This window comes from Mesocricetus auratus, unplaced genomic scaffold, assembly GCF_017639785.1.
Source record: "Mesocricetus auratus isolate SY011 unplaced genomic scaffold, BCM_Maur_2.0 Super-Scaffold_100015, whole genome shotgun sequence".
In the NCBI taxonomy this organism is placed as follows: Eukaryota; Metazoa; Chordata; class Mammalia; order Rodentia; family Cricetidae; genus Mesocricetus; species Mesocricetus auratus.
Window position 1 is genome coordinate 6,615,408 of NW_024429198.1, and position 25,321 is coordinate 6,640,728.

Below are 25,321 nucleotides of genomic sequence, written 5' to 3' on the forward strand. Positions count from 1 at the left end.
TCAAGAGCCCCTGATGGCTACACTTCAGTCTTTAAGCCATAAACGATGTCCATGCCCCTCTACGCTAGCCCACGCTTGATAAATAAATCTGTTTTCCTCTTATCACCATTAGTCTATCAGTCATCTGTTTCTCTCCCATCAGAGCATCTAAGGAGTTCCTGACCCCACTTCCAGCATGCCTCTTGAAGCCATCCTCCTGTCTGTCGGTTTTCTACTTTTCCTTGGACCGTTCGTTCCATCTTACCCGAATCTGATAACACCCCAAGCCATTCACTCTGTCACATTCAACTGCCTAAGTCAAGTGTCCAGGCTGGTTGCTTACTCAAAAGTCTTTAGTAACTCTCCAGGCTACCCCACTGAATATGGGTATACTAGAGAGGCACGCCCATAGTTTGTCTCCTCAGAAGCTTTTATTCTGGAATTTATTCCCTACTACAAAGTCACTGTGGAATCAGGTGCGACTTTTGAGAACTGATAAGGATCTGCCTCATCAAGGGACTTAACAATCCATGTGACTGCTAGATTAATGGGTTATCTCTCTCAAGCGTGTGTCTACTATGAGAACCAGTTTGGACACATCTCTCGTGCTGTATGCATTTCATCTCCATACCTTTGGGGATCTAGAGTTAACTCCACCAAGAAGAGCCCGGAGCTCATCTTTTGATAGTCTTACAAGATCTTTTAAACATTCCTTCATTCCTCTTCCACTCTTTCTTGGGTATAACAGTTTTCTTCATTCAACTTCCTCTCAGAGTCTGCTCTTCCCCAGTTTCACCCCTCCCCCAATCCCGAGGCACCACCATCACCAGTCCCAAAGTACAGGACTCAGAAGGCAGGGACTAGCCCTGCTCACCTTCGGGAGTGTTCAGGAAATGCTTTGCTGTTTATCTTAAAATCCACCTCTCAGGGATGGCACTTTTCCTCTGAACCTTTAAGACATGCACTTCTATCGTGCCTGAGAGATAGATACTCAGAGACCAGTACTGGGGGATAGAGCCCTCAGGGTTGGGATACTCATAGTACTGGGGGAGGGGGTAGAGCACTCGGGGATACTCATAGGTAGAGTTCTCAGAGATATTGAGAGAAGAGTACTCAGAGAAATTGAGAGATACTCAGAGATATTCAGATAGGGTACTCAGAGTACTAAAAGATAGAGCACTCAGATTCTCTCTAGAATTTTATTTTTCCTCATGTAAAGGCCTGTGAAAAGTTCAGGCTTCTTGGGGTTTGGGGGGGTCAAAGTGGAAGAGCAATGAAAGAGATATCTTAATAGAAAGAACCACTATGGGCTTAGGGAGAAACCTGATGTTGCCAGGGAAACTCCCAGGAATCCACAAGGATGACCCAGCTAAGACTCCTAACAATAGTGGAGAGGATGCCAGAACTGGCCTACCCCTGTAATCAGATTGGTGACTACCCCAACTATCATCATAGAGTCTTCATCCAGTAACTGATGGAACTAGATGCAGAGATCCACAACCAAGCACCAGGCCAAGCTCCAGAAATCCAGTTGAAGAGAGGGAGGAGAGAAGATATGAGCAAGGGAGGTCAAGATCATGATGGAGAAATCTATAGAGACAGCTGAGCCAAGCTCGTGGAAACTCATGAACTCTAGACTGGCAGCTGTGGAGACTCCATGGGACTGAACTAGGCCCTCCATATGTGGGAGACAGACTATCTGAGGGGCCCTGGCAGTAGGACCAGGATCTATCCCCAGTGCATGTTGGAGTCCCTTAATGGGGGTCGGGGAGGCTTGGTCCTGCCCCAACTTAATACGCCAGACCTTACTGACTTCTCATGGGAGACTTTACCTGTGAGGAGGAAGAACTGTGGTTGGAATGTAAAACGAAACTTAAAAATAAAAAAGCTTTTAAAATAGAAAAAAGAAAAAAAGAAAAGAAAAAGCAAACCAAGTTCAGGTTCCAAGAAAGCAAACAGCAAGTCTCACATGTTATATGCGGATAGACCTGGAATCTATCTACTAAGTGAAATATATATTCATACATGTTCATGTGATCTTTCCCTAAACCAAATTCTTCCAAGGCTGTTCTCAAGATCAATATCCAAGGGTTTCTTTTACATTTAAAACCAAGCAGACTTAAGGAAGTCTGCCTTTCACCTCTTAGTTGCTTCCCTGGGTGAATCCTGTACCCTGGGCCCAGGAGGCAGTTCAGTTCACCTGGATCAGCAAGTGACGAATCTGCCACTGACAATCAGCCAGCTCTAACACATGAACAAATATCAAAAACATAAGATACGGTCAGTCCTTTCCTTTACAGAAAGCTTTAGGTGATCAAGTAGAACATAGATGTTTGTCAACAGCCAAGGCCAGGAATGTCCTGCATCTCTCTGGATTCCCTAGCACCACACCCAGGATCGGTGAGACCGCCACTGATGCTGAGTGAATTGCTGGACTCTGGACCCTTATTTATCTAGTAAGTGGATGTGTTTCTCCTGGAAGATAACAGCTAAGAATTCAAAGACATAATCACCTTGTCACATCTAGAGATTCACCTTTACTGATTTACCTTCAAAGGTTTTCCTAACCACTTCTAAATACAACCCCTCTAACCAAATATGTGGAAAACCATGTTAGCTACTGTGATCATTATCCCCGATTAGATCCAAGGGACTCTCAGGACAATCCCACCATACTGAATGAACCCTAGAATTGATGGAAGATTCTGACTCCATCTGTCAGTGAAGACTGAGCAAATGTGGAGGAGAGACAGAGAGGGAGAAACAGCTTCAACTGTATCAAAGACAGCTAATCATTGGCATGAACTCTCCAGAGAGAAAATGATGTCCAGTTAACAGCTTGTCTGATGTTTCTTTACCAGACAGACATTACATAGAAAAATCTAGAGCGTGATGACTAAAGGAATGAAATATACACATCACAGGGAGGTTCTTGCACATGTACTGATGACATGGGCTGAATTATGCCCTCCATAAATCATATGCTGACGTTTTAATTCCCCTCCTCTATACTGTGGAATATGACCTCATTTGAGAGTAGGGCCTTTACAGAGATAATCAGGTTAAAATGACATAATCAGGGTACATCAATTCAATGTGACTAATACCCTGATAAAAGGGGGAATTTGAACACAGAGACAGATCCAGACAGAAAATGACTATATGAAGATGGGAGACTGGAGTAAAACATCTCTAAGTCCAAAAATGCCGGGCAAATGGGCAAACCACCAGCAGCTAGAGCAAGGAAGGAAGGATCAAAGCAGTTGAGGCCAGAACTCTTGCAAGCAGCCTCAGAATGCCAGCCTACCTCCTCTCAAGTAAGACTGGCTCAGTTTTTAGGTAACATTCAAAAGGGCAGCTTCATTTTATCTTCATACCTGTGTACCATGCTACCTCCCTCTTGTTTATGCCTCCTGCTCCACCCCACGGCAGATCAGCTGTAGGAGAGCAAGGGTCTGGGGAGCACACAAAACTTATTTGTAAGGCTTCCTGGGTGAGAATGTAAGAACAACTGCCTGAGGTTATGTGGTTAACTTTTCCTCAAACATCGACAGAGTGGGAAAGAAAGAAAGAGAGAGGGAGGGACAGGGGAGGGAGGGAAGAACAGGGAGAAGGAAGGGAAGGAGGGAGCGAGGGGCCAAGAGGAAGAAAAGAACCCAAAATTCAGAAATATGAGGAAAAACTCATTATATGCGAAATTCAGCAATAAAAACGATTACTCTAGAACTGGAATGTCAGAATGAGTTAGTATTCTATTTTTGCTTGACTGACAATTTGCAACTAATAATCCCACACAGTTCTCAGGCACCCGATTGTATCTGTACACATGGGTTTTTTGGGGACCAGCAAGACAGCCCAGGAGTTAGAGGCACTTGCCACACAAGCCTGGTATCCTGGAAGAGAGAATGAACACCAACAAAGTTGTCATCTCATATGCTTGTATGTGCACATGTGTACAAGTACACACACACACACACACACACACACATACACAAAGAATATGTATAAATGCTTTCCTGAGATGACATTTTAAATTTTTAAAAAACCTTTTCTATTCATCCGAGTAGTTTGGAAAAAACACAATTTGATAAAAACAATACCTCACAAATATCCAAGTATTTAAATCCAGAAAGATCCATAGCCAATGAGATCCAATCTACATAAATTTAAGAGAAAAGTGTTTTTTCCTCTTTTTCCTTATACTTTGGTAGGCTAATAATGGACAACTGTTTAGTGGATGAGATGATTTATTTTTATTACTTTTAATTATGTGTAGGTATGTGTGCCTCCTTGTGGGGATGTGCACGTACATTCAACAGACACAGGAGGAGGTCAGAGGCCGTGGACCGCCTACAGCCAAGGCTACAAACAGCTGTGAACAGCCTGATGTAGGTACCAGGATCCAACGTTTCTGGGAGAGCAGGAAGTGCTCTTTACTACTCGCCATCCCCTGCAGATTCTTCAAAACAGTAAGTGTCTTCATACTTAGCAATCCTGACACTTCAAATGTGCCTCCAAAGAGTATATTAAGTTAAATTTTCAATTACAAAATGTACTTAACTTTTATACTACCTAATTGCCCAATAAGACTTTTCTTTACTTGGACACACTACAATCTTGTAATACATTCAAAGACATAAAGAAAGAGTCTCCATTCCACCCCATTCTGTGTTTCCTATCAGTCTCTCTTTTGACATTTTTCAAGGTTTATTTTTCCTTAAAGAGCGGCTAGGCATTAGTACACTTGCCAGCAATGCAAGACCCTGAATTCTCAGCTTAGTCTCCAGCACTGAAAATAAAAGTAAAAATTTTAAAAAGAAAAACGAGAAGGGAGAAAGGAAAAAAGGAATGAAGGAGGGAGGGAAGCAGAGAGGGAGAGGCAGAGGGAGTATTCTAGAAGTCAGAACTTCAGGATTTCCTGTCCACGGCTCTGCTTTGCACTTAAGGCAATGTGGAAAAGTAGACATGTATATTTCAAAGGCCAGTTATGATCATCATTCTCACCACAGGGCCAGAGGCTTTCCTTCCCTGTTCCTAACTAGTAACCATCCCACGACCAGCCATGGACTGAAAAGACAGCACATTTTGAGTAGGTGCTGCAGTGGCTTGAACATGCTTCATTTAAGATGTGTGTTTTCTTTTTCCAGATGCCTCAGGGACTCTGCACAGCTCTAGTAAAGATAAATACACTACTTCCGTACCTTCTTCATGAAGCAATTACCAGTGAGTGCAAACGCGAATGGGAGCCGAGGGAGCTGAAAAGAGAATTCAACAGGAAATACATGGTCCTAAAAGCTTAATGAGACTTCTGAGAGCAGCTCATTCTACTCATGTGGAAACCCAGGGAGGCACACTGACTAGCAGGAGCCGGGAATAAGTAACTGGCAGGGCTTGGGCCAACTGATGTTCCATCAGTGGTGTGTGCCAAGTTCTGATGCAATCCAGAAGTCAATAGTACATGATGAGCCAGCCTCTCTACCCTTGTGGCTTACATATTTATCATCCTCTAATAGTCTATAATTGAATATCTGATGTGAGAGATGGGGGGTTTGATGGTCTTGACTGAATTGCTAATGGCTCTTGTTATGGTAAAAATCTCTTGCTGTAGGGGAAAAAAGGTTATTCGGAAAATGAAATCCATAGCACAAAACTCAAGGTTGACTTATCAGATGGGTCAAGTATATTACTTTTGAATCCACTGAAGACTCCTCAGGTGAGCTGGCACTTCAAGCAGAGAAAAACACTGCTGCAATAACAGGAGACAGCAAAGAGTAAACAAGACCAATCAGGGTTTTAAAAATATACTATTAAAGAGCGTAACAGTCACATCACAGGCCCAACACTAATGTAATGGAGTCCAGAAATGAAGGTTTTCTTTCTGAAGTCCAGAACTCCACTGTGGAAGCATCCTCTTTAGGATGTCACTGTAGGGCTGGGTTTGGTGGCTTGTGCGCTTGGGTGAGAGTCAGGCGGATCCAAAGTTCCAGGTTAGCTTGGGTCACATGGGTGAGACTGTGTCTCAAGAAAAACAAACAGATGGAGGACTAGAAGTACAATCAAGTGACAGAGCAATCACCTAACATTCCAAGCCCCTGGGTTCCACCCCTAGCTGTGTCCCCCTCCAAAGGGGATGAGGGTCTTCCAATCCCTAGTGTTCACAAAGAGAAAAGAAGTCAAAAGCTCAATGCAAGTGTCTAACAAAGCTCAAATCTACTGTTCAGCCTGGGACATTTACATTTTGAATAGAGGCCTTTCAAGTAGGAGGGGGAAGCATGTAAGCGAAAACATTTAACTGGTATTATACTCATGTTTACCTTGTAAGAAATCTTCATTGTGTTCAGTTAACTTCCAATAATGGAGAGACATTCACATTCCATAGGTCATAGAAGGCCAAAACCACTTAAGTGGATGATCTAACACTTCAAGGAAAACTGGATTATGGGAAGGTCAAGTCCCTTTTTAAAAAGCATATTAGGAGGCATTACAAAAATAAGGAAGTGGTTATAAATCTGAGTTCCAAGAATGGCAACGCCCCTGTATGGACAGAGGGAGACACCTGGGCAGAAGACTGACATTCCTATGCTAAGAGGACACAGCATAAAACACAAACATGCCTACACATGCCACAAAAAGCCAAAATCATATTAGAAATGTGTTCTGTTGAGGTATCCCATTAAAATCAGTGGTATCAAACCACAGTAAGTAAATGGTAGGTTAACACCCTCAAAGGTGGTTGTTTGAAGAAGATGAGACAATGCTCAAGCGTGAGAAAGCAGGAAGTGGCCATGGATCCCTCAATGGCCAACGCAAGTGAACCACAAAGTATGAAGAATCACACCTCTGATGTAAAGAGGTCCGCATGACCAGCCTCATTTCTTTTTCAGGGTTGTGTTCTGCTAGTCTGACTTATGTCATAACAAGAGAAATTCATTGTAAGTCAGAGCTTATATTTAACAAAGAAACTAGTGAACTCAAACTTGAATGGCATTTTATATGACCTAAGGGAACCAAAGTATCATTTCATCAAAAAGTCAAGGGGTAGTTTTCATGATTACTAGATTATGAAACTACAACTTTGCATATTAAAATTTCAGTCTACTTTTAGTATAGCTCAATTTCTATGTTACATGCTTCTTGGAAATAATAGCTGACATGTATTCGCATTCCAAGAGCTTTACACTTAAAACAGAGGCATATACCCAAGCTGTATAGTACCCATGCTAATATTAGAATTGAGTATCTTTCAAATTTTAAACCCAAAGACAAATAAAACTAAAAAAGAAAATAACTGAGGTTCTTGGAAGTAGCCCTGGCCACATTTTACATGCTTGACAGGAGAGCGTAACAGAGATGTGACCTCTGGCCTAAGCACACACACACACACACACACACACACACACACACACACACACACACACACACACACACAATAGGGTAGGAGCCATATGACCTTGTCTTCCTAAGTTTGGTTCACCTCATTTAACAATATACTTTCCGTGTCTACCCACTTTCCTATGAAATTTTCCAGTTCCTCTACCAGAATAAAATTACAATGTGAACATATGTAATGTTTTCATTATTCACTCGCCTGTTGATGGACACCTAGGCTGGTTCCATTTCCCTAATATTGTGAGTAGAGTGGCAAATGCACAGATGTGCAAGTATCTCCATGGTACACCAGGGAGTTCTCTGAGTTATCCCCAGGAAAGGTATAGCTGGGTGATATGATTTCTAGTCCCTTGAGAAACCTCCATATTGATTTCTATACTGTATGAGTTTGTACCTCCACCAACAGTGAATAAGAATTCCTCTTTTCCCACATCCTCGCCAGCATTTGCTGTCAGATTTCCACTGGGTGAAGTGGTGACTCAAAGTCGTTTTAGTTCACATTGCCCTAGGGCTGGTCCACCATGCTTCCTAAGACAAGGACTCTCACTGAACCTGGAGCTCCACAACTCAGCTACACTGGCTGGTAAGTGACTTCTCCAGCTCTGCTCCCCTTTGCGCCTTCCAGTGTCATGGTTACAGATGTGAGCTGTTGCACCTGCCTTTTATGTGGGTGACGGGAATCCAAACTCAACGTTCTCATGCTTGCAAAGAACTACCCACGGAGCTAACAAACTCCCCAGTCCAGCGCAGGCCCCATTTTCTCTCCCAAGCCCCATTTTCCTATAAGAAACCAGAGGCTCAAGACAGTGAGGATGCAGAACTTGAGCTGAAGTGACCAACTTAACTAACTTTTGGATTGCGCTTTTTGGGTCTGTCCACACAACAGTGGCCAACGATTCAAACAGGAAGCTATTGTTTCCTTCCTGGTTGAGTTTCAGAAAAAGAGTTCCAAGAAAGATCACCGGTGGATGTGTTGTTCATCACCATAACCTGCCATACACCCCTCTTCTCCCTGGAAGACTCAGTCAATTCTCCAGTCTGGGTGGACCGATCAGTCCTGACAGATGTAGGATCTTGGGTTGGTCTTAGTAAGCAGTCACTTGAAAAGCTTTCTTGGTAGGTACAGAAATGTAACAATTAGCAACTCCTGGGCCGGGTAAAAGTCCCAAACTTTGGTTGCTTCTGAATCACCTAGGGGTCGGGGCCGAAATACACAGGACTAACTAGGCTCCCTCCCAAATTTCCGATTAGGCAAATATGAGTTAGAGACCAAGAATTTGCATTGCCAACAAGTTCCCCAGGTGTGCTGATGGCCCAAGAAGCACCCTTGGAGACAGATAAGCCTGACCAAAGACAAGAAAGTATCCACCATGACATTAGTGCAAGTTGGTAGGCTTGCCTAGGGCACTCAGAAAGTTATTGCTTCAATGGGCAGAAGTGATATCTGACTCTCCTGGGCTGACTTTTCATGGGATGACCAAGGCTTCAGCCTCAGGCCTTATAGCCAAGGCCTATAACGTTTGAAAAAAAGACCTAAAACACACATATATTAAAGTAACTTGGAAGGCCTCTCAAATATACATATATGTTTTCTAGGAAGAAAAAGATAATATTTTTCCAACCATCACAAACACATTTAGAACCTGCTTTTATTCTCAATAACAACACATGGAACAGCTTTGTAGATTTCTGCCAACATTCTAAATGACTGTTATATGCATCGCCAAAATACACTTGGCCTATTTTTCACTTCAAATACACTAGTACCTTCTATTTTTATGTATTTAAAAGAATCACCATGGTGACTCTCCAGTAGAAATAGTTGTGACCATGCTTATTTCCACAGATTTCTCTACGAAGAAAAATAGCATGTACCACATGTATTTAACTATGCAGTTGTCATTATATAATATGTAACCTTGCCATTCAAATTCTCTCCACTTAATATGTACTTTTCCGGCTGTTGCATTTTGTAACCTTGTTTTCAATGACCAGAACATTTTTCTCCAGGGCAGTAACAATTTGCCTGCTCCTCCCATATCTGGGTCACTCTTAATTCTTCAGCGCAATAAAAATACAAGAATACAAGAACAAACTCTCCCTGTTTTCCAGGATTTGTTTATTAAAGGGTCAAGAATCAGGAGAGTGACCAAGCCAACAGTGCTGTTTGGAAGCACAGGTTTGTGGAAGACTGAAGTCTGAAAGAGGCAGACCTTTCAGGAAACACATGTGCCCATTAACTGAAGCCTGCATCTGTCTTTGGGGCTTCCTTGACCACCCTGGCAACTTGCTTCCCCTGCTAGGAGCAAGTGGTCCAGAAGCTTCTGGAAAACTATGGCTAAGCAACTCACAAGTAGATGAGATGAATAATACTATTACAATGTTCTTTAAATATGGTTGAAGGGGCTGGAAGGTTGGCTCGGTGGTGAAGAGCACTTGTTTGCTCTTGCCGAAGACCCATGGCATCTCACAACCATCTGTATAACTCCATTACCAGGCAGGGATCCAAAGCCCTCTTCTGATTTTCTCGGGCACCAGGCATGCACATGGTGCACAGACATACATGCATGCAAAACATTCATACACATAAAAATAAATTTTTCTTCAATTTCTAGATGAGGTTGAAGAAAATTAGACAATGGTCCAATCTAAACCAGAATACAAGCACTGCTCAATGTGTTTCCAGCAATGAAGCAGTGTTTTGAATTAATGACAGGCAGGTTCTTTTAAGACCATTAAGACAAAAATGCCAGACAATATTCCAGGTTTTTAAATTTAGGTGATTGTCTGACTCTAGAAAAACTGGCTACTTAGTACACATGAGGTCTAAATTGATAACGAATGTATTGTGGTTCTCCATAACAGAGATAAAATAGTCAGCACTTTGTATTCATGAGTTTTGCATCCATAGATTCAATTCATTTATAAAAAGTGTCTGTACTGGAAACATACAGATGGGTTTACATGTGTATTCATGTTTCATTTCCTAAACAATTCAGAACAACTGCTTGCAAAGCATTTGCACTGTATTAGGTATTTTAAGAAATCAAGCGACAATGTAATATATAAAACAGGTTCCATGAGAATAGTATGTGGGTTTTCCTTTTAAGAAGAAACTTGAGCACCCACAGAACATGGTGTTCATGAACGTTCAGTAATCTCATTCTACACATTGGTAGAATACAATACAGTGATTGCTGCTAGGCGTTCAGCTGGGATGACAATCCCACAAACCCAAGACTACCGCCTACCACTACAACCCACCTGTCTGCTGTCTCAGAATGGCGCGGTTAGCTTTCTAAATACAGCTGAAGCAGGAATCCACAGAAACAGACATCTGTGGGTTTTACTGAATACTAATCCAGGACTCAAAACACCTTCCATCTCCCAGCATACAGACATTCCCCCAAGGTCTCAAAACCAGGAACCACCAGCCAAGGGAACTATGCGCCACACCTTCAGAGGGTGAAATCACACCCCTTGTCACCTTGCAAACAGAAAGCTGCCCCACACTCCTTTACTCTCAGGTACCACTGTGCTCTTAAGCCTCTTCTTGCTCCAACTTTCCGCAAACAGGTCTAACCACTTTGATTTCCATATTCTCCACCCCACTCTTATCTTTGGCTACAAAGCTTTATGAGCTGGCCAGGTAGGCCTCACTGAAGCACGTTTTGGTCAAAGTTTACCCCGGATTATCAACTTTCAGTTGCCACTGGCAGCAGGAATGAGGAATTTGAAATTCAATTCCAGGCCTTCCTTCAGCCGGCTGGGATCTTTGTGCTCTGTGTCTCCTGACAAGCAAACCCGGATGTGCACAGCCACAGCTGTTTCATCTGGGACTCATGGAGCCAAGACCCCAGGGCCAAATCCTAATTCCTACTTGACTTTCGTGACTGGAGTAAATGTTAGGAGTTGCATTCACTTGTTGAAGTCCTCTCCCTGGGGAATAGGGTCACATTACCCACATGGTGGGCCTTAATCGATGTAGTGTACTTCCTAGGAAAGGGGAAACCTGGGGATGAAAGTAAATAATAGAGCAGAGACAAACTGCCTGAAACTGGAGAGACAATCATTCTCCCTCAGTCCTCAGAAGCGGGCCAGTACAGTCCCCTACTCAGAGACTATGGGACATGAAAAATCTCCCCAGATTTAAGCCACTCTGAAGTCTGTTACACCAGCACTATCAAAGCAACACATCAGTTCTCTACCCAGCAGTCTCCTCAGCTGGAAAATTCAACAACCAAGCAATTTCACTTCTGGAATACAGAGGAGTCAACAAATTGAAAGTGAAATTGCTTGATTAACACTTGGCAGCAAAGTGCATTGTATTGTTAAGTTGTTCCTTATTCAGGTAGAATAGTGTCACCTTCAGCTGCTGTTTCCTGATGTTTGCCCCACCAAACTGCTGAGTGACAGACAGCCAGGGCCAAATAATCCCACACCAGATTTCTCAGGTGATGAGGGGCACTTAGCCTGGGCTGGCAGGGTGTGGTCACAGGAAAAGACCTTCCTTGGCATTATCAACCGGAATCTGGCTCCCTCCCTGCTCTTCACTCCACACCCACTCAAATCCCATCCTTTCCTTCCAGCAGCAGCCACCACCCTAGCCTTGGCCTTAGGCCTGGCCCCTTTCTCTGGTTACAGTTTCTCCAAACCCCCAATCATTCTACTGCCAGAATATAATCACATCAAAACCTCATTCTTCAACTCACCCCACCCTGGGCTTTCAACACTGCTCAGAGTCACCCATCTCTCCTTGCAACTTCACTTCCTATTAGCTGTCCACACACGCCTCGCTCCTCGGTTAAATCCCTTCACTCTGCTTCTACTTTTGACATCCGGACCTCATCATTATTCAGTTCCTCTATTGCCCAGTCCAGGTGGTTTAGCAGCAGGGTCATCTCTCTTTCCCATGAAGTTTTCCCCAAACTCCTATATTGCCGGCTGTCCACACTGCAGAGTTCAACCTGAATGGCAAAAGTCATATTTGACCTCAGCTAGACAGTAAACATCTTTAGGTCATTCATCCCCCTACTGACTATAGAGAAACTACAAAAACCAGGCATCCTGTTAGACACCAGGAGCTATGACCTACTTCGAATTTACCAGGTGCCAGGTTTCATTGTAATCTTCATGTTGCTTTAAAAGAGATACCGGTCTCTCATGAATTAAAGATGAGAAAATCAAGTCTCAGAGCAATTATGGAAATTACTGATATCCTACAGATACCAGAGGATGAAAGTGACATGGACAGAAAAAAGAGGGGCAAGATGGATAACCAGACCCCAAAGAGTATGGATTAAAGGCTAGAGAAAAAATGATGTCAGGAGCTGGATATGTGGCCCTGTAGCAAAGATCTTGTCTAGCTTGCAGAAGGTAGACCTAGGTTTAACATCTAGTGTTGAAAAAAAATACAGCCTCTCAGTCTCCCTCTCTCTCACACACACCCTTGCACACCCACACCCACCCACCCATGAGCGCACACACACACACACACACACACACACACACACACGCCGAGCCTTTCAGCTGCTCAACAATTTTTGTGACTTAGATTTAAATTAGATGAGCAAGTCTACGAAGACTGTGGATGACTCAATGCCAATGTTATAATAAGAACTAGAATTTAAAATGATGCCAAAGCTACACAAATAAGTTCATCTAACGTAAAACCAAATTTAACAAACTTTACTACTACAGTAAAATTTAAGTGGGATAAATATAAAGTCTTGAGTTTGAGTTCAAATTATCTGATTGCACAACTATATAAAAAGAAACAGCAAGCAACATCTGGGGGGAAGAATTAATAATAACCCCAGTATGAATGAAGAGGGCAATGTGACTACCACAACAACTAATTAAATCTCAGAGTGTGCCAAAAGCAAAACAAGTCTAGAAGTGGCGATTATTTTTATAGTTATTTTGGAACAAATGTAGAGTTCTGCTCAGAATGCTGGGCCACAACTTGAGACTAAAGCTGTCACCTAGGTCCAGGTTGAGAACACTCAGATTTCACAATTTCATAAATTACATGTTGTGATGGCCTGAATAAGAATGGCCCCCACAGGCTCATATATTTGAATGCTTAGGGAGTATCATCAGGAGGTGTGGCCTTGTTGGGGTACAGTGGCCATGCTGGAGGAAGGGCATCACTGGGGGTGGGCTTTGAAGGTTCAGAAGCTCAAGCCAGGCCCTGTGTCACTCTCTTCCTGCTGCCTGACGATCCAGATATAGAATTCTCAGCTACCTCTCCAGCACCATGTCTGTCTGCGAGCCACCATGCTTCCCACCATTATTTATAATGGACTAAGCCTTTGAACCTGTAGGCCAGCCCCAATTAAATGCTTTCGTTTATAAGAGTTGCCGTGGTCATGATGTCTTTTCTCAGGAATAGGGCACACAGACAGAAAACATAGACTCATGGTAATGTAAAGCTAAGCTTATAATACATAAATGGAACTCCCTGTCTTTTCAGTGGAGGTGTGAGGTCAGATTACCGTATTTCTTGTCTATGTAAGAAACCTCAAAATTATAACCATAAATGACACTTAAGCAGACCCACACCTTATCAGATCAATTAAAGCACTAGATTACTACCTTGAAGGAAAAACTTGACTGTGAAGACCCAATGTCTCCAACTGATGGCGTCCATGAGGAGTTTCCATTCCTAGCTTGGGTAAGGCATTAACTTCATGTGAAACAGCCTGCCACAATGTTTCCACCAACAGAGCACTATTAGTCAAGCAGCAACCAACAGCTACACCTGAGTTGCAAAAGGACTCAAAACTTGGAGAAGTCACTAAAGATTGAGAACATTCTGGAACACCTTGAAAATTAAAGTTTCAAATGAGAGTCTTGAAACTGCCTATGGAGATGTTAATTGTCTCTAATATCCATTCTCCTTTGCTTCTTGAGGCTTAGCTGGTCCTATGAATGACATAGAATATGATCACCTGCCTCCCCTCACGTTTTTACAAGAGGGCAATGCTTGTATTCCCTTGGGCATATCTTTTAAAAAAGAAAATGTTATACTTTGCTTTCTTTGAAACTTAAACGTTGAGTATGCAAGACAGCTAGCAAGTCCAGAATCCAACATGGACATTGGAAGACTACAATGGAAGACTTACGCCCTTTAGAAAAGGTTCTGGGGCCAAGGGGATGGCTTAGTGGAAGAAAGCACTAGCTATATACAACGCCTTCTGAAGACCCAAGTGCCATCTCAGAAACTAACATAGAGAGCCAAATGCAGTGGTGTGTAGCTGTATCCCAGCACTCCTACATCTCAGAAACTAACATAGAGAGCCAAATGCAGTGGTGTGTAGCTGTATCCCAGCACTCCTACAGCAAAACTGGAAAGCAGAGGCAGAGCGGTCACTCTGTTAGGTGGAAAGTGGAACTGGCTCTCACTCTCCATATGCATACCGTGGCATGAGTGTAACTGTGTGCACCTCTCAAACTCTCTCTCTCTCTCTCTCTCTCTCTCTCTCTCTCTCTCTCTCTCTCTCTCTCTCTCTCTCTCTCTCTCACACACACACACACACACACACACACACACACACACACACTAAATAAACAAGCATGGGAGAGCCACAGAAGCAGGTGAAAATGACCTTCTAGACCATCAGGAATCTTCTGAGCTATTATTTTAAAATGAGACAAGATGCCTTAAAAACATTTAACATAGTAGGCTGAGGGCAGGGTTCAATGTCTTTGAAATCTGCTACATGTTTTATGCTTTTAGTTCATCTCAGCTTAAATCAGCACCATTTCAAACTCTCAGGAGCCACAAGTGGCCGTGGCTACTGCCCGGCACAGGGAAGCCCCAGAGGGAACAGAAGGGCAGTACGGTTTGGGGTGCAATCTATGCTGAGAATTGTGCTTACAGACCTTTGGGATCTTGAAACTTTCGCTACAGAGGAAAACAGAGCCCCTGTATTTTAGCATTTTAACACATTACCCCATCATTAAATAATACATCCAGTGGGTTCCAGAAAGATCTTGCAGCTTCCTGATTATAAAAGTCTTTTTCAAAGGATGAGTTTCAATTTCATGAGTTGGCATTTAACTTTGCCAAAAACTCTCCAAAAACAAAAGTAGTATAAATGAGCACTGGGAAACACATTTCAAAGTAAAGGTCCGAGGAGAGTGATGCTTCTTGTCCGTCTTTTTCTTGCTCTCTGGCTGTACACCGCCCAGCAGAGCAGCCCCCCTGGGCAGCAGAGCCTGAGACTTTAGCTCAATGGGCTCTAAAGAAGACGAGAAAAACAAACTAAAAACATTTTTAGGCAGCATTTCCCAAAACAGGGAAAGCATTCTCAGTCATGATGGGAACTGACATACCCTGTGAGTCAGACACGAGGCCCTTCCTCCTTTCGGTGGAGGTAGAAACGCGAGCAGAAACACAGCTCAGGCCAATGTTCTTAACGACACCATTGGACATTTGGCTAATGCTATCCCATTGCCATAAAAAACGAATCTACCCCTTTACACAGAGATCTTGGGGCAGAGACTCAACTCATAACCTCCACAGTATGATTCAAAAGCAATGCCTGGAGTTTCACCACCAAGGAGAAATCACACAGTGAATTTGTCAAGCAAGAAAACACAGGTCGACAATAGCCCTCATTGAAAATGATCATGTAATTAATTCACACCAAAGAGATAAGAGACAATGACACAGATGACTCATTTGCCTGGTATACTTTCAGATTCTCCCAAGTTAAGGGGTCAGGGTCTGCATTTCACTTCGGTCTCCAGCTGGAAAGTGACAGGTTTGAGGAAGAATCAGTTTGGGGTAATGGTTGAAGCTGGGATTCACAAAGTCAGCCGTGGAGCATCACACAGAGATGCGTCTGGCTCCAGGTAACAGCTGAAGCAATGTCTGGCTCCCCAGATACATGCAGCTCTCAGGAAGCCAGCCACCCACAATTTTCCCAGCTACCTCCCTACCACAGGGGAAGGAAGGACACTGACAATGAATGGTGAGCTTGATTGCAATGTACAAGCTTGCACAAAATCACCATATATATATATATATATATATATATATATATATATATATATATATGGTGGGAGGGAGGGAGGAAGGGAGGGAGGGAGGAAGGGAGGGAGGGAGGGAGGGAGGAAGGGAGGGAGGAAGGGAGGGAGGAAAGGGAGTAGATAAAAAATTTTCAAATGTGGAGAATGGAGTGATGGCTAGGAGGTTTAGAGTGCTTCCTGCTGTTCCAGAGGACCCAAGTTCCCAGCACCTACATCAGATAATTTCCAACTACCTGTAACTACAGCCATAGGAGATTTAACTCCCTTTTGTGGCCTCTGGTACCACATACATCAGACAAACACTGCGCACACCTTTTAAAAAGAGAGAAACGATCACTCTGGTTTCTAAGCCGTTATATTGGAACACTCACTTCAATATTGCCATGCTCCTACTTCCTTCTGAGACACTGAAAATGATCTCTGTGTGTGTGCGCTCAGTGGAAAGAGGTGGGGACTGCGGGGTGGTGGTGGTGCATGACTTTAAACTCAGCACATGGGAGACAAAGGCAAGTGAATCTCTGAGTTTGAGGCCAGCCTGATCTACAGAGCAAGTTCCAGAACAACTAAGGCTACACAGAGAAACCCTGTCTCAAAAAACCAAAACCAGAGGTAAGAACTTTACAAACTATTCTAGAATACAAATATAGGTTGGATTGTGTCATGTCCGGAATATTCATGTTAAAGTCCTGAAGCCTCCACACCAGAATGCTACCTTACTTAGATTAAGAAGTAGAGTTTTTACATTTAAAAAATAAAAGCCTACACATTAACCTAGTTTAAAAAGAGGTCAACAGAGCGGGCTCTAATCCAATGTAACTGGTGTCCTTATCACAACTAGGAATGTGGACACGTATGTGCACAGCGAGAATGCCAAAGTTGAAGTCTAGAACTGGGATAATACGCCCACAAGCCAAAGGTTCCTGGTAGATGCCTAGCGATCAGAAGAGGCACCCAACAGACTCTCCCACACAGCCTTCTCCACACCAGCCCTACCACAGTTCCAGTCTCCAGACCCAATAGACAATAAATTCCTGTTGTTCAGGCCACCCAGTCTGTAGCACCTTGTTATGGCACCTGGCCAATCAACACAAGGTGAGATCAGGCAAGAAGATTCTCTGTTTTAAAAGGTCTGACAAGATCTGGAAAGTATGCAGCCCGACAACAACCTACCCAAGTTCTCTCCAGGTCTTTACCAGAATCTCCCATCTCCACCCAATAGGGTTGGACATCTCTCATACATTTTTAAGTTACGTCTCTGCAAAAAGAGGTTAGCTTGAGGCTGGCCAAGGCTAGTATGTCTACAGAGAGACCACGATTTTACATAGTGTGTGTGTGTGTGTGTGTGTGTGTGTGTGTGTGTGTGTGTGTGTGTGTGTGATGACTCAGGCATCTTTAAGGACTTACGATAAATAATTAAAAACTTCTTGGAAAAAAAAAGCCTTGGCAGCAATGTCGGTTTTCGACCTTCATGAGAAGTATAAATCTCAACAGGCAATAGACTGAGATCCTGACTGGGCAGGATGTGTCTGGTTCCTCAAGATTCAGGGGGCATGGGCACTTCCTTGGCTGGCTTAAGGTTGCTACATCAAGGTAGACCATCAATTTTCTTTTCTGGATGCAATCATATTAACGGGGTTGCTCTGATTTTCTCCACGCCACGTTTGCCACTTCCTTATTACAATGGAACACATAGCTGGAAATAAATCTTTCATCAAAGCAAACATACCCACAAAGTAAACTCCCTCAATCACACCGGAATGGCACTTCTCAAGGTTTGTTAGAAAGATCTTTCAATCCCTTTTCCCATCTCTCAAACATCCACCTATTCCTCTCGCACAGTAAAAACTGTCATTTGCAATGAAATTCCAAAAGCCAGAGTGTTTGACTTGCAAAGGGAAAGCTCCACCTTTCTGACCTCACTTCTCATGATGACAGCTGAGTTTTCCACACGGAACTACATGCTAGGTGCGGTAAATATTTATAGAGGTAAAGGAGCCACAGGGAAGGAGAAGATAAAAGACATAGAAGTGTACAGTTGGAAAGGATAGAAATAATCAGGATTTGGACTTGGCTTATTTCAAAAGCATTAACATCAGCCTCGGAGTCTGGAAAATAGGATGCATACTTTAGGGTGTTGATGCTAAAACTCTCATAGCTACACCCCAAACCAATGCACTGTCCTGAATTCATCAAGTCACTATTTTACACTGTCAAGGACAGATTTTGACATTCCACATGCTGAGTCTTTGTTCCCCCACCACCCCAACTTCATCCTTCCCAACATACCAATCCCCTGGGTTGAAGCTCACCTTCACAAAGCTCCCCAAATTCTCCCATTGTCAAAACTCAGAGCATTTGTCACCAGGCTTCAGTCTTATTAGTCCTCACATCTGGCTTTGGTTTTTGGGCACAGCTGGGCTCCCCTTAAAGGTCCATTTTGTATCCAAGTTCTATTTGTGTTTTGAGTATTTGGGGGACATGATTACTTCAACCTTCCTACTTAGGTTTATCACCTGCTTGGGGTGCAGGTGGGGGAGTGGTGAGACAAATTCACTGCATGGCCAAGGCCAGCCTTGAATTCACAGTCCTCCTGCCTTCAGTTCCCAGGTGTTGGTCAGGGGAACCACACCCTTATTTTTAGACAACTCTGTCCCCCAACACACAGACACTTTGTATTTCTTTGGTGTCTTCCTTTCTGGTGTCTAGCTCAAATCAAGTTATTAATGTAAACTAGAAAATGGCATTGTGGTAGTTTAAATGTAATTGGTTCCCATAATCTCATAGGGAGTGGCACTATTAGAAGGTATGGCTTTGTTGGAGTGGGCATGGCCTTGAGGGAGGAAGTGTGTCACTGTGGGGGCGGGCTTTGAGGTTTCCTATGCTCAGAATACCTCCCAGTGTCTCAGCCAGCTTCCTGTTACCTACAAAATGTAGAATTCTCAGCTACTCCTCCAGCACCTGCATGCTGACATGCTCCCGGCATGAGGAAAATGGACTGAACCTATGAAACAAGGCCCCTCAATTAAATGTTTTCCTTTATAAAAGTTGCCGTGGTCATGGTGCCTCTTTGCAGCAACAGAACCCCTAATAAGACAGGTATACACCACAGAAACATCCCTTTAGCTCTTGTAGATTAACTGTGGGGTCCCACATATAGTTAGGGGTCTGTCTAAGCACAGCCTACAGCATCACACTGAGTCCCCAAGACATGCACAAAAACCTGCCCCAGTCAGGAAGTCAAGCTGAGGAGACTTCCAGAAAGCACACCCCAGCTGATCTCTTCCTCCACAATGGTCCTGGAGTAGCGGAGTGACCCGAAGGCCACCCACAGGGAACTCCTTGCGGCTACTCTCATCCTTATTGCTTACTCCTGAGTTTTCTCTCAATGGCCACAAAGTGACCTGGCTGAAATGTGATCACACCAGTGGGTCACCTGCCTTCTCTTTATGTAATCATGAACCTGATCTGCCACCCCTGGCCGCCTACCCCTAGAAATACAAAGAACTCTTTCTTCCCTTTCTTTTTTTGCACAAAGACATGCAGAAACATGGGCTTGGGACGTTCAGGAGACACCACACACTTTAGTATGTTGGCTGATGGCTCGGGACACTCAAGACACACCATGAGCTTCAGTAAAGATTACAGTGTGGTTCATTTATTGAACATCATCATTTGTAAACCCACTGTCTTGTGAATATGTAACTAGTGATACATACAGACATCTACCAAACACTGCAAAGTGAAAGGCAATGCCCTTAAAAAGCAAGTCTCGGCCGGGCGGTGGTGGCGCACGCCTTTAATCCCAGCACTCGGGAGGCAGAGGCAGGCGGATCTCTGTGAGTTCGAGGCCAGGCTGGACCGACAGCCTCCAAAACAATACAGAGAAACCCTGCCTCGTAAAAAACAAACAAACAAAAAAAAAAGGTCCACTCACTTGCCACTCTGGTTCCTTCCTCCAAGGCTCTCTGCTGCCTATAAAATATAAGATCTTTCATTTTTATAATCTATAAGTTCCTTAGTAGGATGAAGAAGTACCAACCAACTATTTGTCTTCAAGGCATCAGTCCCTGAAATGTGTGTCTGTCCCACAACAGCACTTTTAACTTTTTGGATGAAGACCTAAAATCAGAAGAGTAAGACTGTTGTCCAAAACCATGAGCCTCAATCCAAGTTCAAAGCTGCTCTCTGGATCACTACCATTTCATAAACCTTCATCGCAAGCTCCTGCCTTCAGGAAATCTAGACTTCCAACTGGTTTCACAACTTAGAGCTACAGGAATGGACAGAAACTGCTGCATCTCTCAAAGCTTCAGTTCCCTAATCTAAAGAAAAAACTGCTTAATTATAAACCTACCACATGAGGTTGGTGGTAGGAATTCCCATAAAGTGCCTAGTGGAACATGGAGTATCTGGTATAAAAACACGGCACAATCCTGATCACCATACAGCAGGTTAACAAACTAGGGTCTGTCTTCAAAGGGTTTTCTTTTTGTGTCTTTATTTCCTCCATTCATGGATCTTGAGGAAACAATTTGGGATAGATCTGGAAAGCCCTGTAGATTGGGCTGGCTCCCTTCAAGCAATTTCCTTTGCTTTCCTCCCATAAGGCTGCTCCTCGGACATTCCTTCTTAGCACTCACTGCCAAAATCAAGACCTTTCCGCTGCCAAATCTCAGAAGTCTTTCTAGTGTTATTATTGTGATTATTTTATTTTAATTCATGGAAATGTTTCAATTTTTTTATTTGAAACTGAGATTCCAGCAACATCCTCTCTACGGCCACCAGTTTAAACATCTTTCAACCAGAAGCCTAGCACCCTCCTACACTGATTCAGAGATCACACCCCCTACATGATGACGAGATCCTGCTACAATAATCTCAATGTGGAGAGATGGAAGCAGTCCAAAGTCTCTTGGAACAATTTCTCCCCATTGGCAGTCCTGGAAACTGACCACAGGGCCTTGTGAATGCCGGGGAAATGCTCTACCATTGAGCTACATTTCCACCCCCAAATTCCCTTATTTGGTAAATTATAGACCGGTGTCTCCAGAACTGGGCAAGGCTTTGTATAAGCCAAAGGTGATATGCAGGCCTGGTACCACTTGGGGGAGGGGCAGCTGAGGAAGTGACATGAACTGCAGCTCTCTGGGGCAAATGGCTGAGCTACCTGATTTTGTGCAAGCCACTTTATATTCTCTGGGGAGTAGCCAATTTACCTTAGCAATGAAGTGAACTTTTCCCTAAGATTTCATGTTTCCCTTTTTATTTCTTTATGAGATGGTGCTTTATAGTCATCCCCAAAGCATCTTGTCTGGCCTCTTATCAGAGCAATAAGTACATAGCAACATGTCACAATGTAGTCTAAGAGATAAGTAGGTATGCAAGCATGTATGGAACTAGGCATACCGACACATTCTCATTTACTGCAAACAGGGAACTGTGCCAACCTGCCCAAATAAAATTCATGGCAAAGCACAAAAGTCCGGGCTCACCCTGAATTATGTAATTTAAACAATAATAGAGTAAGTATATTTTGAAGGTGACTTTATCTGGGCTTCCTCCTAGTGCTCTTCCATAAATTTCTCCCATGTAACAGTTTTGCTAAAAGCTTTTGGAATGCAGCTGTTGCAAGACTCAGATTCCAGCACAGTTTAGGAGGCAGGAGTTTGTGAAAAAAAACCATTATACAAACCCTGGCCATTTTCTCTGATGGGAGAATTCTGACACTATACTCAGTTCTTCCAATCCAGAATCTTCTATGATAGACATCAAGTGAGAGAGAACCCCAGGAATTCGGGGGCCGTGAAGCAACAATGAACAACAAATACTGAGTTCAAGTTTCTTAAAGGCCAAGTGTTGGGAGTAAACAGAAACAAGGCAGGAAGACTGCCATGAGTTCAAGGCCAGCCATTTGTATGAAGATTCTCAAAAAAAAAAAAAAAAGCCAAAAAATCCTTAAATAATTATTAACAAATATAAATTAAAATTATTAAAATGGCATTGCAAATCAGAATCCTGGCAGGTTTTACTGATTCTTTTGACTGTTCCTTTCTCTACATGACACAGACCTGAAGAGTTTCTCACAGGCTGTTCCAAAAGCTGTACACACAAATAGCAAACCTAAAGTGCGCTCATTCATAGGCATCACGTTGAGCTGGTGCCTAGTGCTTCAGAATTCTGTAGTTTATTAACCCAGAGCCTTATCAGGGCAGGAGCAGGGCTGTCTCTGTAGGCCTGTGGAGCACGGTGGAGCGGCCAGACCGTGAGTCACAATGTACTTACATCACTCTTTCTAAACTTCGCTTTCAGGCTCTTCATGTTTAGTCCATTCAGCCTTCCAAAGTCCTAGGAGATTTGTCAACACCTAAGCAGAGAGAGAGAAAAAATGAATGAATGTAGATTGACAAATGAAGACTTCAGATTTTCTTCCCTGACTGGATTACGACACTGGACATGAGGAGGAGGCAGGGTTGGGTTGAGAGGACTGTCAGGGAGCAGCTGAAGTGAGCAGTGTAGACGTCAGCTCTCCCACTCACGACTCCCGCCCTACCTCCAACCAACCTTCTGACATGCACAAATTAGAAGAGAAGAAAGCGTTTATCTTCCCCATTTATCTTAACTGACATATAAGAGCTACATATACTTACAACAGAAAATGTGGTACTTAGAAACATGTATACATTGTAGAATAGCAAATGAGCCAACTAACTCGCACATGACTTCACTCATTTCTTGCTGCATTATGATGGGAATCTTTAAGCCCTAGCAATTTCAAGTTCACAGACCAGAGTTTACAGGAGTCACCAGGCTATGCAACAGAGCTCTGGCGTCCATTCCTCTTGTCAAAGAGAAATGCATCTGTTGGTAAGCATTTGCTCAGTCCCCTGTCTTATCATCATCAATCTGTGGCAATGACCTCTCTAGTCTTTGCTTTGGTGACTTAGACTTTTGGATTCCATACATAAGTTACCAAGCATTAAAAGTAGAACACGTGTGAGTCACACCTTAACTATCTGCACAGCTGTGATTGGGGCGTGGCTCCCCTAGGGATTCCAGTGTTGGAAGCTTGGTGATATGGGAGACAATGGAATGAGGAAGAGGTGGGCCTGGGGTGAGGTCTTTAGGTCTTTGGGAGATCTTTAGGTCTTTTTTCAGAGAGCACTGGTCTCTTGGGGTGAGAGTAAACTGACCCTTAGATCTCTGCCTTTCCAGCAGTATGAGCTTTGAGTTTTATAGGCCCTCCCAACACTGTCCATTGCTACGGGCCTTTTCTAATGAAACATGCCTTTGAACCTCCACAACCATAAACTAATAACCCTTCTTTCCCAATAGTGTCACCCAGCCATGGCTATTTCATCACAGTAATAAAATGCAAACTAATGCGGACTACTGAAGTAATCTATTTATATAGCCTTCATTTTGCAATTATACAATTTACCTCCTTTTGAAGGTGGGAATAATAGAAGATGATAGGAAAACCAGCTCCTATTGCACAAGCTGTTCATTCCCTACTTATTTTTCCAGTGTTTGCCTCCCTCCCCTGCTCCTCTTAAATGCATAGTGAGGTTGGTAGAAAATGCCAGGAACAACAAACTCTCCCTCATAAATACCTCATTCCTCAGGGGGCCCAATCTAAACAAAGTTAAGACTCTCCCGGTCCTTTTTCCTCTTTGAGAACCAGAAACATTTAGTTCCTGCTGGAAGTCTTCAGCAATTACCATACTTAGGAGACAACATCTCTGTCCCCTAGAAACTGGATATAAGGTTTTCAGAGTTAAAAAAATGTGTGCATACAAATAAATATATGTGTACACAGAGAGAGAGAGAGAGAGAGAGATGTTACGATGCTTATCTGTAATCATGAAACATGCTTTCCTTGCCATACTATATAGTTTCACAGTCAACACCAAAAATCCAAAGCCTGTGTTAAAATGCAGTGCACAATTTATCATTTTCATTAACCTAAACTCTGTGTTTGTGCGTGCACTTAGATCAGAAAGGCAAAATAATCCATGTGAAAGTTCCCACCACAGTAAGTACACAATAAATGCCAGTTTCAGACTCTACTTCACTGAAACAGTAATGGGTGAGCCGCCAACTCACAGCACCACTACAGCTGAGACCTATGGAATAGTGGGTAAATGTTTAACACTCCTAGCCATTATTTCTTTTAAGGTCTTTCGAACCCACCTTGTCTTCCTCCACATTCTTATTTGAAATAAGCACAATTTATGAGGTTAGAGTGGGGTAGAGATAAGGAAGTGAATGACTCGACTCATCCCTTCCCCGATGGTCTTATGGCTGCCTCCAGAAGTCACCCTACCTACATGCTACCTTCTGACTTGATCACTACCATCATTATTGGTTCCATCAAGCAGAACCCTTGGGAGAAGGGCATGGAAACAAGGTCATCATACAGCATCTAGATAGCATTTATTTGGGGGTCTGGTGCCACTGAGCAAGACCTTTCATGGTCCTCTCAGTCTTCACAGCCTCTGCAGAAGTGGCAGAATGTGCATTAACTATGTATGGAAAGTGCATGGACCGAAATTACACAGTTGATTGCTGAGGGCTTAATCACAGAGTACCCGGAATAGGCACACATGGAACAAGGAACATACTCGTCAAAGTGCACCTAATCGTTAAGCCAAAACTGAGCTTTTCCCCCACAATGTGAAAACAAACCACTTTTTGATGAAATGATTGCAAAAGAGACATAATGATAACCAAATACTACCAAACTGTCACTGGCCTAGGCTTCTGAAGCATTTCTAAACAATGGACACCATCCTTCAAATTCAATTCCTCCCACTGTCTCAAAATAACCAAAGGAGATGAAATCAATGCAATGGAGAGGGAGAAAAGAGAAGCCACCTTTGGGAAAAACCACAAATTGTGTGGCCCACCAAGACAG

The 25,321-nt window shown here is 43.2% G+C and overlaps 1 protein-coding gene across 4 annotated transcripts in view; it reads right to left on the reverse strand.

Annotated features, from left to right (window-relative positions):
• Rai14 (retinoic acid induced 14) overlaps positions 1-25,321 on the reverse strand; it is a 152,229-nt gene that overhangs the window by 88,368 nt on the left and 38,540 nt on the right. For all 4 annotated transcript variants that reach the window (XM_040757617.1, XM_021231783.2, XM_005078006.4 and 1 more), the window contains one exon: positions 22,690-22,771. In XM_040757617.1, the coding sequence (XP_040613551.1) occupies positions 22,690-22,725 (36 nt within the window). In that variant the 5' untranslated portion in view covers positions 22,726-22,771. The remainder of the gene's footprint in view (positions 1-22,689; positions 22,772-25,321) is intronic.